Source organism: Saccostrea cucullata, unplaced genomic scaffold (genome assembly GCF_032062105.1).
Source record: "Saccostrea cucullata isolate Sc308-1 unplaced genomic scaffold, CSIRO_AGI_Scuc_v1 ctg2926, whole genome shotgun sequence".
Lineage (NCBI taxonomy): Eukaryota > Metazoa > Mollusca > Bivalvia > Ostreida > Ostreidae > Saccostrea > Saccostrea cuccullata.
This window is the reverse complement of record NW_026934374.1, coordinates 1-16737: the sequence shown is the minus strand read 5'-3', so window position 1 is coordinate 16737 and position 16737 is coordinate 1. Positions and strand designations below refer to the sequence as shown.

The 16737-nt window shown below is 32.6% G+C and overlaps 1 protein-coding gene across 1 annotated transcript in view; it reads right to left on the bottom strand.

Moving 5' to 3' along the window:
• Positions 1-16058, bottom strand: part of LOC134240601 (multiple epidermal growth factor-like domains protein 6) — a gene marked incomplete at its 3' end in the record, with an annotated part of 60371 nt that extends 44313 nt beyond the window's left edge. The window contains exons 1-8 of the mRNA XM_062722684.1: positions 15914-16058; positions 15588-15719; positions 14809-14940; positions 9457-9588; positions 9150-9281; positions 8812-8943; positions 8476-8607; positions 7842-7973 (exon numbers count right to left, since the gene is read on the bottom strand). Coding sequence (XP_062578668.1) covers positions 7842-7973; positions 8476-8607; positions 8812-8943; positions 9150-9281; positions 9457-9588; positions 14809-14940; positions 15588-15719; positions 15914-16058 — 1069 coding nt within the window. The remainder of the gene's footprint in view (positions 1-7841; positions 7974-8475; positions 8608-8811; positions 8944-9149; positions 9282-9456; positions 9589-14808; positions 14941-15587; positions 15720-15913) is intronic.
• Positions 16059-16737: the final 679 nt, after the last annotated feature.

Sequence of the window (16737 nt, the reverse complement as noted above, 5' to 3'; positions counted from 1 at the left end):
ATAGTATTGCAGTGCCCCTAGCATTTGATTTTCCTGGTGAAAAATATACATCAAAGCCCCAGAAAGACCTCACTTGTTAATAATCATCATTAGTTAAATGAGTATCTTGAAGTAAACATACCGAGAAATTCTTTTGCTTAATATAATTTAATACATCCCTTCTTTTTTCTATACCTCCAATCCCCCTACAATTAAAAGAAAGTACACTGAAACTCATACTGGTTTAGAAAAGAAAAAAGATTGTTCCAGCTCTGTATTGTTGCAATAAATTTTGGGCACACCCCTTCCGTAGGTAGATTGACACAGGTAAGTACATGCACACACACACACACACACATTGACAAACTTTCACACAACATAACTAGAAAAAAAATAAACAAAAAAGTATGAGAAAAAAAAGTTTAGTTCCTTGTGACCCTTGAACGGCACGAGACAGAGTTCAACAACAAGTTTTGTTTACCTTCTCAACACCGGAAGTACACCTCATCTTTGTAAATGTCAAATAGATACCAATTGGACCAAAGAGTTTCCGAAAAGAAAAGTTACTTGTTTTTCAGTTTGCGTTCGATATTGTCAAAAATGTCAAACTTCACGCGTTTGGTTCCATATTGTCCGTAGACCGAGCCATTAAAATACCAGGCTGATTTTATCCGGGGATCCTTGGTCAGTTCGATTATAAGATCAACGTTTGCCTTTCTTACATCATCAGTCACCTTCCAACCCTTTTTTAAGTCTTTTATGTTTGATCTCTTTCTCATGACACGGATTTTTGAATCAATGTTGAGAAATTTTACAATTATGGGTTTGTGTTCGTCCGGCTTTCCGGGGATTCGGTGAATGGCCACAACATCACTGCCTTGAATTTCCACCCCTACATCTGCTAGTGTGTTATTGACAATTTCCAGGGGATTTTCTCCTTCGGTTTCGGGGAGACCATGGAATTTAACATTGTATTTTCGTGAATATTGCTCGTTTTGGTTAGCCTTAGCGAAAGCGGCTTTAGCCATGTTTTCATTCTCCTCAAATCGATTGTGTAAATCGTTTAACGCTTCATTGCTCTCATCGAGTTCACGTTTAATTGCCCTTTTATCGGCTTCCAGTTTTTCAATACTGTCTTTTAATTGTCTATTTTCTTGCTTTAAACCTTCAATTTTGTCGTTGAATTTTTTCTCAATCTTATCCTGATGTTTTTGAAGCATTTCCTGGACTACATTTTTAATGAGCTCTTTTACATCGTCAGCTTTCAAAGTTTTATTTAAATCGCTTTTTATTTCTTTTAATTGAATTTGAATCTGTGTCCACTCACCCTCACCTCCTTTTGTTGGTGTTTTCAATACTGGACTCTGCTTTGAGCTAGATTTATTTGATTTTTCGCCTCCTGTGCTCATGTTTCGTGTAAGGACACCTGCCTGACTAGTCGACATTGTCTATTTATAGCAACTCCACTCACTATTCACGGCAGCTCTACACAGTTCAAAACTGGAAAAGACGTCTGCACAAGCATGCAAAATTAAATTACTACGTTTGCAATAGTCCAGCAGTCACAAAGGAAGCCTTCAAAACTTTTCAGGGACCCACTTCTATTTTAAACACTCATTCCCGGCCGAAAACTCCGCACCCTACAAAACACGGCTTCCCACTTCAAGCGCCATTTTGGAACTCCAAAATTCCATTAATTATTTAAATTTCCTTCTAATATATAAAACACTTTTTCTTGCATTGTAATTTAATCAAATGACCCATTTGATATAATTATATTGAACTATTTCTTGATAGTAAAAACATAAAAAAGGGAAGTAATCAAATGTTGAACCCGCTTTTGATTGGTTCGTTTGGATCTTGAATCTCGAAACTCGAATTTTGAATGTCGAATTTCGAATTTTGAATCTCGAATTTCGAATCTCGTATTTGGAAACTCGAATCTCGAATGAGCCTTCTGGGCTTTCGTACATATCTCTACTACGTGCATTTCATAAGAGAAGGAAGAGTGAGAGATACTTACCAAATCCTGAGATTTTTGGTACAGTGTGTATAAGAAAATTCACTAAGATTGCATCCAACCACATTGTCCTGTATTTTGAATAAAATATAAGGCGTCATTCGACTTCCTGGTTGACAGTGGGAAGTGGATTATATGATTTGATGACATAAACAGGTAAAACGAAAGATAAGAGACGCATAGTCAAGGTATGTAAATAAGATATCAAAATGGAAGAAGTCTATTAAAATATTTAACATAAAAAATTTTCAAAATAAACAGAAATATGTTCACATTTTTATTTAAAACAATTTTAACTGACGTCACTGTTAAATTAACAAGACATAAAAAATAAGCGAAGGTCAAATTAAATGACTGGGTTTTTTTTCAGTTCGTTCATAACAAAAACATTGCAGTTTTAATTATCTTAAAATAAGATTCAAAACGTAGATAATTTTAATACAAAGACATTGTCACTAATATTATGTTCTCGATTTGCGCAAACCCCAATTTAGGACACAGCTGCAATAAAATGATAACTATTATCAGTAGCCTCTTTACGTCTTCCGCCTGTTTAAACAAGACATATAAGATATATTGGTTGATTTTAGATTATTCTTTACAAACTTTTTTCTTATTTTTATTGGTACCTTTCTTCTACACAATATGATACAACTATCAATTAATTTTACAGGTAAACATAGCGCTTGAAGCCAGATCTAAAGTATTGATCATTTTAAGAACACTATTCCGAAAAGGTAATTATAAAGGTAGAGGAAATAAAGGGAAAAAAGGGAGAGAGAGGGAGATATTACCAAAAGAGGAAAATTTCAGCAGTACAAGTACATTGTACATGTATGTGCATAATCATTTAAAATCCAGAGTGTATTTCACTTGAAATATACGCTCTTGGTTTTTATCTTCCGGGTTCTATAATAATTTAGGGTGCAGCTTTAAATCAGTGTGAGAATATAAGGTACATTTATAATGGAGATGGCTATTCTAATACAACAATAAATTTTTATTGATTCAGCACTTGACGATCGTTGATTTCTGGTTCTGATAGTGACACAGCACACATATCCGTATATATCAAAATTAATTTTAGATGTCATGCGATCGGTATTAATGTGCTTGTAAGAAAAAATGAAAGTAATAAATAGGTTCGAAGTTCATTTTATGTATTTTAAACTTTATTAAGAATTAAACTTTTTAATCTTAATTTTCCATTTTTCATAATAACTATACCACAATCAAGTTGATATTTCAAGTTATTGAATGGTTTTAAGATATTAATTTACTACAGAATATAAAAGTTGAACTGAAGTTTTTTTATGACGTTTTGATTAAGTATTCCATTCATATATTCCAGGAAGTAGACATATTTTGAAACATAACCGTCTTGTACATAACTGACGACATCCCCAAATGGTTCTTAAACTTTCGAGACATGCTACATGTACTCACTGACACTTGGTGTTACAAAAGTTTAAACAATCTCAATTAAATTTGCCATTTCGTAAATTTGATGTAAGTATTAATTATCTTGTTAGCAAATATCTTATAACTGTAGTGTATTTTGGTTAGCTGTAAGGACTTTCGTTTTTTTTTTTTTTACTGAATTGGCTAGAGAAAGTTTCTTATATCTGAGCAAATTATACAGCTTGAGGTAAATGTGACGGTCAACAGGGGATTCTTACCCCCACCTTTTCAGTTGATCCTACCTCTTATTTTTCATTGGTCCTTTTTTAATGTCTTCTTAACATATGTGTTTCGTTCATAGATATTATTTAAACATAAGATATCCACTTATTTAAAAATTTTATGTACAGTATTTGGTCGTTTTTTGTTAAAAAAAAACAGACCTCCGTCAATAATATAGGGAAAACCTGATGAAATGTAAAATGTAAAAGTATGCAAACAAAAACAAGCACTTGCAAAGAATTATTTGTATCCTTTTATGTATTCTTTTATCTAAATACGGCCCTGGCTTTCTTTGGGATACATTAATAAGAGTTTTTATAAAATGTGAATCAAAAGATGCCAAGATGTCAGTCACTTAATTTCTTTTTCAAGATCTATCTGACGTGTTGTTAATTAAATCGCCGATTTATACGGTTATTACCTATTTTTAAAACTTTCCATATTCTAATATGTGCATATCTGGGCTTTGTAGGCCAAGGTAAAATGGGAATATTTTTCTCTGTTTTCCAGATGTCTTTATACGTGGTTCATGTAAAAGTATATCTTTCTTTGAAATATCCAAACTTTATTTCCAAAGTATTTTTGGTACGACTGGCCGCAATTATCTCTCTTGAGTTTCAATATGTTCAATTTATGATTCAATTATTAAAGGCAGAGATTTCTTACCGTGTGGTATATTCCAGGTAATGGAGGGGATTATTTTGTGCAGGTGTGAATGCTTTTGGGCTAGCAGTCTACCTGTGGTGTTCTGTCTCCTAATCCCTTGGGAAGTGATTTAATACACAGTGAAATACCTCAGGTGTTAAACTTCACCTGTATTTGGTATTTTGAGATTTTTTTTTATTTTCTTTATCTTTATCATATTTCCAAATATTTAGAAAAACTGAACTTATACAGTTTTATAACATTGTATGTATGCATATAATAGCACATTCTCTTATATTTCCATTTTTACGTCACAAATAAAACTATCTATCCTTATATTCTTCATGACATCACATACTTATATACATTTGATGTCACAAATATTACTAATGTTGATGACAAAAAACACGATAAACATTTATCTATTCAAATATGAAAATTTGGTTAATATTGTAATCATAGTTAATATTAATTGTTTTGTCGTTGCATATAGAATTTGTTTCATTAGTTTAGAAAAGATTTTCTGCAAAACTACTCTGCTAAAACTGTATAAAGGGTAAACTGTAAAGCTGTATAAACTGGTAAAACATTTTCCAAAGCCATAAATAGATCCTATATCCAACTACAGAACTATTTGTTATATATATTTTTTATTTCATTTTATTTCTATTTATAGTTATTTATTTAGCTTACTAATGCCTCTTGCATTTTTTTTTTTATTTTTTACACTGTCTTTTCGGTATCCTTTGACACTGAGAAAGAAAATAATTTTATATTGAATATATTCGATACATATATTACAAAATGCAGGATTTCACTGAAAAAAAGTAGAGAAAAATATTTCATTGAAAATCAGAACAGATATATTCAGACTTGTACCGCTGAACGGTTCAAGGATTTCACACAGGCATATTTTAGTTTATTTTCAGAAGATAAACTATCACACATTTCAGGTATTTTAAGTTATCTAAGTACAGTAAATTTGGAGTGCAGATCAATAATTATTGGAAATATCAGTATATATAAGAAAAAATGAGAGAACAATCATCAAGTCATCATTATTTAAGAAAGAAAATATCACTTTTATTTTCCAATAGGATTTAAAAAGAGTTATCTAAAATACAAAAAAGCATTATATTTTTAAAAAATTGGCAAACAAAAAAACTGATGAGACAAAAGTTGTCACATGACCTTGTTAAATCCAGTATTATTATAAGTATGTATTTCCTGATATTCTGATTCCTTGTAAGTAGAATCAATGGTCGTATAATGGTGATCTTCTTTTCCGCCTGTTAACTCAGCATACTTCTGCTCTGTATCCTTGCGCGACATTTGGTCATTGTTGCTATGATCTCTGTTATTCTGTGACAGGCATCTTGTTCTCTTGATATATATGACTATGATCAACGCACCCAAATGTAATACTCCAATAAGAGTTGATATAACAGAAATAACGACCACGGAAGTTTTGGAAAACTCCTCATCTGAAGAACAAAAAAAAAACAAATCGGGCCAGAATGTAAATTGTATCCCTTATGAAAAGTCTGAGAAAACATGTATAATTTACAAGTAAAAATTTGAATTCCCGAACTACTTACCACCCGTTTGTGGTTCTCTTGTAGTAAGAACTAAAATAAAATTATATTTTTTATTATACAACTTCAAGATAGAATTCGTTCAATGAAATCTGTGACTCGTGAAGTCCTTAGATGTCATTCTTTACCCATAAACAAATAAGATATTTCTAATTTATCTCAAACTCAGTAAAATAAAGATTTTTTTTGTGCGGAGTCTTGTTTTTATTTGTTTGTTTTTGCTATCTTCTTACTCTGGTTGGTGATCATTTGATTTCATAAACACACACAGTTAATTTACAAAAAAAAGATGATATGAGAAAACATGAAAGTTTTTTTTTGAAGACTTTCCTAACATCTATTTTGATTATATTTTTGGCAATGATAATGAATTGAAAACTGAAATAAATGTAGATGACAAAATACATTACACAAGAAAGTCTGACGCAAACATAGAAACAATGAAAATTAAAGTTTTTATTATCTGCAAATCTCACATTTAAAAGTAACTAACCAAAATAATTTATCGTTATGTAGTACCAATAAGAAATTTTTATAAAACTAAAAACTTGCCCTGACACATAGGTCCCTCCCAATCCGGAAAACAGCCTATCATGCAGGTTCCATTTCTCTTGTCACACAGTCCTTGGATGCAATTTCCACACCGTATATTGCAACTTTCACCAAAAGATCCATCAGCACATTCTAAATGGGAAATGCAGATGAAACTGAGAACATTAAAAAACACTTGTGATAATTAAAATGACTTCTCTGTTATTAATGTAGCATTTACCTGATAAGGTACATAAGATAAGTTTTTTTCTCCTTTGAATCACCTCATTCGTCCCGGGTCTTAAATAAGTATGGATACTAGTACAAGGAATACTCGCACTGTATTTCGTAGTCAAATTTGGTATAAAAACAGCTCAAAGAAGTTATATTTATCCCTGTCAAAAACATACCCATTGATAGCTTGTCTTTCTTAACAAAGTTATCATATCGACCCTAAAATTAATTGAAATAATGCTATCTCCTTTGTATCACTTCTGGCCAGAGATTCCATCGTAATTTAAACATCTCTCAGGTATTCTTAAGTTTTTTTTTCCTTAAAGTATCTTTGTTAAGACTATTGAAAAGCACGTTCAGGCTAAGCTAATTTTAATTTGAAAGTAAGACCAAAACGAAAACCCAAGCAAATATATTTATAAACATTAAGGTTTTCATTTTAAACATAACAGTTGATGTCATGCGTTACTGTATATATAAAGTATATAAGGAGAACTTTTCCTTCTAATTTTAAGAAGCATCATTTATGAAATGTATCTGAATTAATAGTTAAATCATACCTCGACACAAAGGTTCCTGCCAGTTTGGTGAACATCCATTCAAACAGGCTCCATTAGTCTTATCACAAACTCCGGTAAGACAATGACCACACTGTCTGCTGCAGTCCATGTGATAATTTCCATCAACACATTCTATGTAAAGAATTTTATAATGGTAATTTGATGAAACTTATCAGCATATATGCATTATTATTGAACCAAGGCAACGGTTTCTGAATATTTATAGCCGTCTACTTATTCTATTAATGCTATAGTAATACCAGTTTTTGACATCTTGTTATGATAAGAAAGTTTAGTTTATTAATAGATAATACCTTATAACTACAGATTACAATTCCAGATGAGGGTTAAATTCCTTATACAATAGACTGATTAAATCAAGTCAATTTTCTTGTATTTCATAGGGACAATGAAAGGTGAAACTTTAGCGATTGAAATTTTTGTAGTTTAAAAATTTCACTACTTATAACTACCAAACCGCTTGAATAAGACAAGGTAAGCACCACGCTGAAAACACCCAATATATTAGAAATAAAGATAACAAAGTGTAGACATTTAAAAAAAGGATAGAACATCATGATTTTTATCATCTACCTTGACACAAAGGTTCTTTCCAATTTAATTTGCAGCCAGATAAACAACTTCCGTTTTTCTTGTCACAAAACCCTTCAAGACAATTTCCACAGCGAGCACCACAATTCTTGCCAAAGTAACCGTCAACACATTCTATAATTGAAATAGTTTTTATAATTATTTTTTATTATTTCCTTGTAAAATTGGGAGACATCATTTCTCATAAAAGACTTTGTTTGCTTTTCATTTGTAAAACTTAATGAGAGAACTATCGTGGTTACAGGCAAGAAAACTCGTAAATACGAGAATAATGCACAAAACTAATTTTGCGATAAAAATCTACTTTGACACAAAGTTCTTTCCGATTAATTTTACATCAAAATATACAACTTCTGATTTTAGGGTCACAATGTCCCTCTAGACAATTATCACACTGCCTGCTACAATTCTGGCCATAATACCTGTCAGCTCATTATGTAATTGAAAGGGATTTTTGGGCATTATAGATTGGGAGTCATGATTCCTTTCAAATTAAAGATTTTTTTTCTTAATTAATTTGCTACATCCATTAGTTGGAAACGTCTTATTCACAAGCCAAAAAACCTTGAGTATATGAGAATAATGTTATTCGTTCGTTTTAAGGTAAAATATTTACCTTGACACAAAGGTTCTTTCCAATTGTGTTTACAACCAGATAAACAACTTCCAGTCCTCTTGTCACAAAATCCCTCTCGACAGTTTCCACACTGGGTGTTACAATTCTGGTCATAGTAACCGTCAACACATTCTAAAATTGAAATAGTTTTTATTATTATTTATTGTTCACGCATGATTCTTCAATTTGTCCTCATGAATAGGTTTCCATCATTTCTTTCAGACAAATTCCTTTTCCTTATTATTTTTTTTCAATTGCAATACCCAATAGTTTGAAACATCAAGTTCACAAGCAAAACATAGAAATATTGCTCTCTTTTTGACGTTAAATATCTACCTTGACACATAGGTTCATTCCAGTTTAATTGGCAGCCAGATAAACAACTTCCGGTCTTCTTGTCACAGATTCCTTCTCGGCAATTTCCACACTGGGTACTACAATTCTGGCCATAGAAACCATCAACACATTCTATAATTGGAATAATTATTATCAACATTAAATTTTTCTCCATTTATTGCCTGTACATCACCTCTAACAAAGAATAGATTTTCTTCCTTATAAATCATAATATTTAATAGTTACAAAATCATTTCTTATTCGCTGGCTAGAAATATCTTACTCGCAAGCAAATATGAGAATAATGCACATAGCTCGTATTGACGTTCAACATTAACCTTGACAAAGAGGTTCTTTCCAATTCAGTTTACAACCAGACAAACAACTTTCGGTCGTCTTGTCACAATATCCCTCTCGACAATTACCACATCTGGTACTACAATTTTGGCCATAGTAACCGTCAACACATTCTATAATTAGAAGAGTTATTCTTTTTGAATATTCTATACATCACTTCTAACAACTTGACATTTTTCTTTTCTTTATCTAATTTATCTTTTTGTTACACATTTCGTATTCACTGGTTAGAAATCATAATAATTTAATAATGCTCATCACTATTTATAAGATAAATTAAACATCTACCTTGGCAGAGGGGTTCTTTCCAGTTTAAATTGCAACCAGTTTGGCAGGATCCGTTTTTCTTGTCACAAAATCCATTTTTACAATTTCCACACTGGGTACTGCAATTCAGGCCATAGAAACCGTCTCCACATTCTATAATTTTATTTTGTATCTATTATTTGCCGATGTACTACATTTTTGGGATAAAAATTTTAATTTTGTATTATGTGTATTTATGTATATAAAGGAATTTATGTGATCTAAATACGTACAAAATTGCGTATTTTTATTAATCACCAATTTGTGTGAATCCATAGGTCCCAAAGGGATTTTCAGGGTTTTATACATAAGAGCCCCTTAGTTACGGCTATAAGCCTTATCCTTATCAAAATAACTTTTGGCTCCGAAAATGTGGTTTACAAATTTTACTTGGTTGTGAGTATTTATATTGTTTCAGTCAGGCAGAATAGTGTTTCGATTCAAAGATATTTATTTATTGTTCGTTTGCAGATTTGTTAGAACAGTTGAATGTCAATTTCTGTCTGAATATCTCAGCGAGAAGGTAATGTAAAGAGGATATTCGGGTTGCATTAAATTGACATACTTTCTTTAGGCTTGCAGAAGTTGATAAAATTAAACCCGAGCTAGTATTTATATACAATCAGGTTATAATGATTTGTGTAGTCTAGATATTCAGTTACACGCCTAGGTTAAGAATGTTTTACTCGCTGAGAAAAAGCTGGGGTTGTTGAGTGCATAGTGTAATGTCAACATACCAAAATCTCCATTGTAAACCACCAAGTAAACCTGGCAGGTTCTTTATAGAATCTGAATCGCGCAATGTCAAGGTGTCGTTAGTAAACAGGCTCTTTAATGCTAAACCAGGCAGACAGTTTGGATATATAACAATTTAGTGTAATATATGGTGAAGTTTGGGTAGATTATAAGTGCATTCAATGTTTTTTGGTTTCATTAAAGAATTAAAGCCTGTGGCCTGTCAGTATATGTTAAGAATTAAGCACTGCAAATGCATGTAGCCAGAGTAAATTGCACTTGTTGTTCATCATGTAGCTATTACAGTCAGTCGCTTATTTTGATTTCATTATTTTGCCGTGGGGTTGGTTGCATATATACCGTAAATTACATGGATTAAACCTATTCAGGTATTTATATATGCTCTATATGGTTGGGCTATAGATACTACAGCTCTATATCGTTGAGCTATATGTATCCATTTATGGTTTTTCACCATGGTGTTGTTATGCCCTATATGGTTGGACAATATGCTATAGCCCTATATGGTTGGGCTTTATGTATCTTAGTATGGTTTGGCGCCATGGTGTTGTTGTGCCCTATATGGTTGGGCAGCATACTATAGCCCTATATGGTTGGGCTATATGTATCCCAGTATGGTTGGGCACCATGGTGTTATGCCCTATATGTTTGGGCAATATGCTATAACCTTATATGGTTGGGCTATATGTATCTCAGTATGGGTTTGGCGCCTTGTTGTTGTTGTGCCCTATATGGTTGGGCACCATACTATAGCCCTATATGGTTGGGCTATGTGTATCCCAGTATGGTTGGACACCATGGTGTTGTGTCCTATATGGTTGGGCAATATGCTATAACCCTATATGGTTGGGCTATATGTATCTAGTATGGTTTGGCACCATGGTATTGTTGTGCCCTATATGGCTGAGCACCATACTATAACCCTATATGGTTGGGATATATGTATCCCAGTATCGTTGGGCACCATGGTGCTATGTCCTATATGGTTGGGCAATATGCTATAGCCCTATATGGTTGGGCTATTTTTATGCCAGTATGGTTGGGCGCTATGGTGTTGTTGTGCCCTATATGGTTGGGCACCATACTATAGTCCTATATGGTTGGGCTATATGTATCGCAGTATGGTTGGGCGCCATGGTGTCATGCCCTATATGGTTGGGCAAGTTATTCTATAGCCCTATATGGTTTGGGCCATGATGTTATGCTCTATATTGTTGGGCCATTTGTATCTTTGTATTGTTTGGTATCTTGAGTTAGGTCTTGTGTTTTTGGGCAATATTTTACCCTTTTTGGTTGCACAGAATGTTATAGGATATGATATATATATACATAAAGTAAAAATTATATATATATATATATTTAATGCTGTGTATCAGATGCCAAGGTAAAGTCGGTTGGACACATTTAATCATAATGATGCTCGGTGTGGTTGAACATACCAATAATGTCATATATCCAGGTCTTGCTGCATATGAAGACAGAACTTTTCATTTGTTCTATATAGTTGATATATAGAGTTGTCCTGTATGGTTGGACATTTTATTTAATACATCTGTACGGTTGAACATCTTAGCAAGAATATTGCCCTGTAGGGTCATGCACACATTATGCTCATGTTAAGATGTTTATTTAGACATTTTAGTTGACATATTATATAAAATTTTATATCCTTACTAATAACAAGATTTACCCTTTACTTTTTGTGAGCATATGATTATGTTATATATGGTTGGACATTTTTATTTTACATATCCTGCATGATTGGGTTATACACAAACTTTAGCAAGACTTGGCTTGTATGCTTAGGCAGTATTGTCAGGTTGTGTTGTTATGACACTGTAGTTGGCATAGCCAGTATGGGCGTAGGTCTTGACAAGTTCTGCCTTGTAGAGTGAGGCATATTATCCTTTTGTTACTTGTGTTTTCACAAGTAGTAGTACAAATTAGGATCTATAGACAGGTTATGGGTATGTCTTGAAAAAAGGTTAATGGGCAATTTGAGATCTAGAGATGAAACTACAAAGCATTTTTCCCCTCCCCTTTTTGATCAAGGTTTAGACTAAGACTTTCAAAAAAAAGGGGGGGGGGACAAATCTTCATAGAAATTTTCTGGCCATATATTAGGGAAGGGATATGCAAACCTGAAAACTGCAAGTTTCAATGCATTTGTGTAGAGTGTAGGAACAATTTGCAAATCACAAATAATTGCCATTATTCCTTAAGTAATGCAGTTGTGTTTTTACCCCTATCATCCCTAATGTCCTTAAATATTTATTATTAATGGACCATAATGTCATTATTTATTATATCTGGTTTCAGAATTTAAGTATGGATTTGATTTACATCAGGGTGCAATATCTTTCAGATAATCTTAGTATCGCATGTCCGCTTTACACAACTCAGTCATTGATTGCTTCACGGTACAGAAAAAGATTATGTTCATAAAATTGTTGGACTTTTTTGTTTCACCCCCTCCTTTGAAAATTTTAATTTTCCCTAACTGGTATTGTTCAAAAGAAAGAACATGTTCAATTTAGACTCAAACAACACTAGTCTTTTCATTTAAAAAATATATACTAAGTAATGATTAATTGTTCTGGATTTATTCTGGATAATGCTTTAAATATTATTGTCTCCATGGGGAAAGTTGCCTTTTTGCCAAAATAGATGCTTAATATTCAGCTTGTTATGTATACCAAGTCACAAAGAGGATCATGAACTTCTGGGCTTTCAATAGGAAAGTCTCATATTCTATGATAAGGTTTGCACTTGGGTTGTCCATTTCTTGTGCTAATTTTTGAAAAATTTTCTGTGGCCTTATAATGGATTGGTAAAGTCAAGGGACATTTTCTCTGCGTTACTCGTGTTAGATAAAAAACTTTATGGGCAGCTACAAAGATGGTAATTTTTTAAATTGAATTTGACACAGTGGCAATGGATATACATTGCTGCCGGAGAAATTGGAGAAATTAAAGCTAGCTATACATATGCAATGAAATTTAAACAAATAGTTTGTATCTTAGTACGATGGTTATTTGAACATATACAGGTTATATCAAAACACATGCATCTCCACATGCAGCTGATTCTTGGGTAATGGTTATTGTCTGTTGAAAGAAAAAAAAATATATAGAAAGTTTTATGGATCTTAATTGGCCAAAAAAAATGTATTACAATGTTGCCCTCAGGAATTATTCTCAATTGTTTTGGCTGTTGAATTGTTGGACTCATTAAAGAATTCATTTACCAGATTTACTTTCACGCTTAAGAACAAGATATTCAACAAAGTGCTTGTTGATATTTAATCATACCAATCTATATTTTACAACTCTCCAAGCACAGCCTGTATTTTGTTATATGGCAGCTTTAGCTCTTATTGCAAAGTAATTGTACATATTTTACTGGCATGCTCTAAATTGTTTTTAAGGGTTTATTTCAGAGTTATCAATTGACCAAATGCACTAAAGTGGTCTCCGTGGGACAGGTTTTAATGTCTTATATGTCTTGTATCTTACATGTACCTATTCAGTTTATGAAAATCATCAACTCTATTTTACATGGCAGCATGGTTATACCATTTTTAAATGCCAAACACCCCCGATTTCTTGAACCATTTATTAATCAGCAAAATGTTAAGTAGTACAAAAAGCTTGCTAGGTCAGCTCTTTTAATATTCGAAATTAAAAAGATAAATAAATAAATAGTGACAGTACCATATATAGCCAATAATTAGTAACGGGCATTTTGGTACATGGATATATTTCTTTTTGTATTTTATCTTTGCTGAGAGTAAGGGAAATTGCGGTTTATTTAGACTCAAACCTATACTTCCTGCTTTGATAAAACATTCATTTTCAGGCATGACAAAAAAAGGAGTTCTTAAAAAAAGATTCTTACAAATATTCAACTTTCAATACAATTAAGGTAAAATAAAAGTCTATCTGTAAATAGATTCCCAACCCAATTGCAGCTTTAGTGCTGAGCAAGGCATGTGAAATTAGCTGGAGAGGACCCGCTTTATGTTTCAGCAGCACCTTAAACACATTTTCAGGGTTTTAAAATTCACAAAATAAGATGCATGGTTGAAACTGGTGTCATTCCAGAGTTACATTAGGGTCCTTGTTTTCCCAGCCTATTAGTACATAGATGTTTTCGTTCAGGGTGGTAGAAAGAGCGTAAAGGAAAAATGTTTGATATAGTATCCTTTATTTTGTTTCTGTATTATCTGAATGTATTTAATGTCAAGGGGATTATGTCTGAGGCGGTATCCTCTATTTTAATTTTGTATTATTATGTTATTTATTCCATATATATTACACTTACGGCTAGAAATATAAACTGTATAAATGGTTGTTAACGCCTCGTATTATTTTCGCCCTTTTACATTTACATTTGCAAACAATTTTGCCCCCTTTTAAAGTTGCCCAGTACCAATTCTATATTTTTTTAATTTGATCCCTTTAAAATGCGTCCAAAATTGAGATGGGCAGAAAAATGTCCTTGTATAAAGTATTACATGTACAAATGGTAGACAATTTTGAAAGAAGATAATAGTAGAACATAAATTTTAACATCTACCCTGACAAAAAGGTTCTTTCCAATTCAGTTTACAACCAGATAAACAACTTCCTGTCTTCTTGTCACAATATCCCTCTTGACAATTAACACATTTAGTACTACAATTCTGTCCATAGTAACCGTCAACACATTCTATAATAAAAATTAGTAGTAGAAGTAGTCGCAAAAATATTATTTATTGTTCCCCTATAATTATCCAAGACAAATTTCACATTTAGCACTACATTTCTGGCAATAGAAACCGTCAGCACAATAGATAATTTAAATACTTTTTGTGCATTTTCCCACTAGCTCAGTCGGTAGAGAGCTCGCTCCGTGATCAGGAGGTCGTGGGTTCGAATCTCGGCCTCAACTGACCTAAGTCGAAAAGAAATGGGTAGGAACTGTTCCTTCACAAATCGCTCAACCGTTTGAAGTGAAAGTTGCTGGTCCTTCGGATGAGACCTTAAAATCGAAAGCCCCGTCTCAGCGGCAGGCATTGGCACGATAAAGATTTCTCACTGCTCAATGGCCTGAGTGCCGAGTAAAGGTCAAAATTTAAAGCCCTTCACCGGCATACGGTGACGTTTCCATATGAGTGAAAAATTCTCGAGAGGACGTTAAACAATATACAATCAATCAATCAATCCCACTATAAATTGGTATTCTTCATTTTTTTTTACTTTTCCTTCATTCTTTAATGTGTAATACTTATTGGTTTAAAATATCTAACTCACAAGCAAAAAAAAATGTAAATACGAGAATAATACACATCGCTCGTATTGACGTTCAAAATCTACCTTGACAAAGAGGTTCTTTCCAATTCAGTTTACAACCAGATAAACAACTTCCGGTCGTCTTGTCACAATATCCCTCTTGACAATTACCACATCTAGTACTACAATTCTGTCCATAGTAACCGTCAACACATTCTATAATTAGAAGAGTTATTCTTTTTTAATTTTCCTTTTCAAATTTTAACGTGCCTATACATCACTTCTTACAACTTAAATGTTCCTTCTCTTGATCTTAAATATATCTTTTTGTTGCACAAATCTAATCCGCTGGCTAGAAAACATATAAATACGAGAATAATTAATATTATCCATAATAAAGCAAAACTTACCTTGGCAGAGAGGTTCTCTCCAGTTCAAGTTGCAACCAGTTTGGCAGGATCCATTATTCTTGTTACAAAGTCCTTGATGACAATTTCCACACTGAGTACTGCAATTCAGGCCATAGTAACCGTCAACACATTCTATAATATTCATTTGCATTTGTAAGTTGGTGATGCACTCCTTTTTAGTCAAAGGAAAGTCATTTTTTAAATAAATGTTTTATATGTATAACGGAACTAACTTGAACAGTTACAAATATATATTAGAAATGTTAGACAATTTTTAAAGACAAAAAAATAGTAAAAAATAGTACATCATAAATTTTAACATCTATCCTGACACAAAGGTTCTTTCCAATTTCGTGTACAACAAAATAAACAATAATGCTACAGAAGGGAATATTTATCTACCAATTTTCAGGTACATATATTTATCTACCAATTTTCAGGTACATTCAGTAGATTCAGTTAGATAGCTCGTAAATAGTAATGAAATAATGAAGAGCATATTTTTAATTTTTTTTATATATTGTGAAATGCTTTATTTTCGAGAGGGGATAATTTTCGTTGTTTTTGAAGTTTGGAGAGACCCATGAAAAGCATGAATAACGTCCTTCGGCGTTTGTGTCACTGATAAATTTATCGATCATAGAACTAACGAAATGATAACTTTAAAGGGTAAAGCTGATTTTTTTGTTTTTATCAATATATCAATAATTTACCTCCTTTTGAAAAATAAATATATGTAGAGCATGCTTTTGCGTACCAAATCAATTGCGAGATATAAACTCCGTATGCAGGTGATAAAGGTATATTGCTGCATACCTTATAAG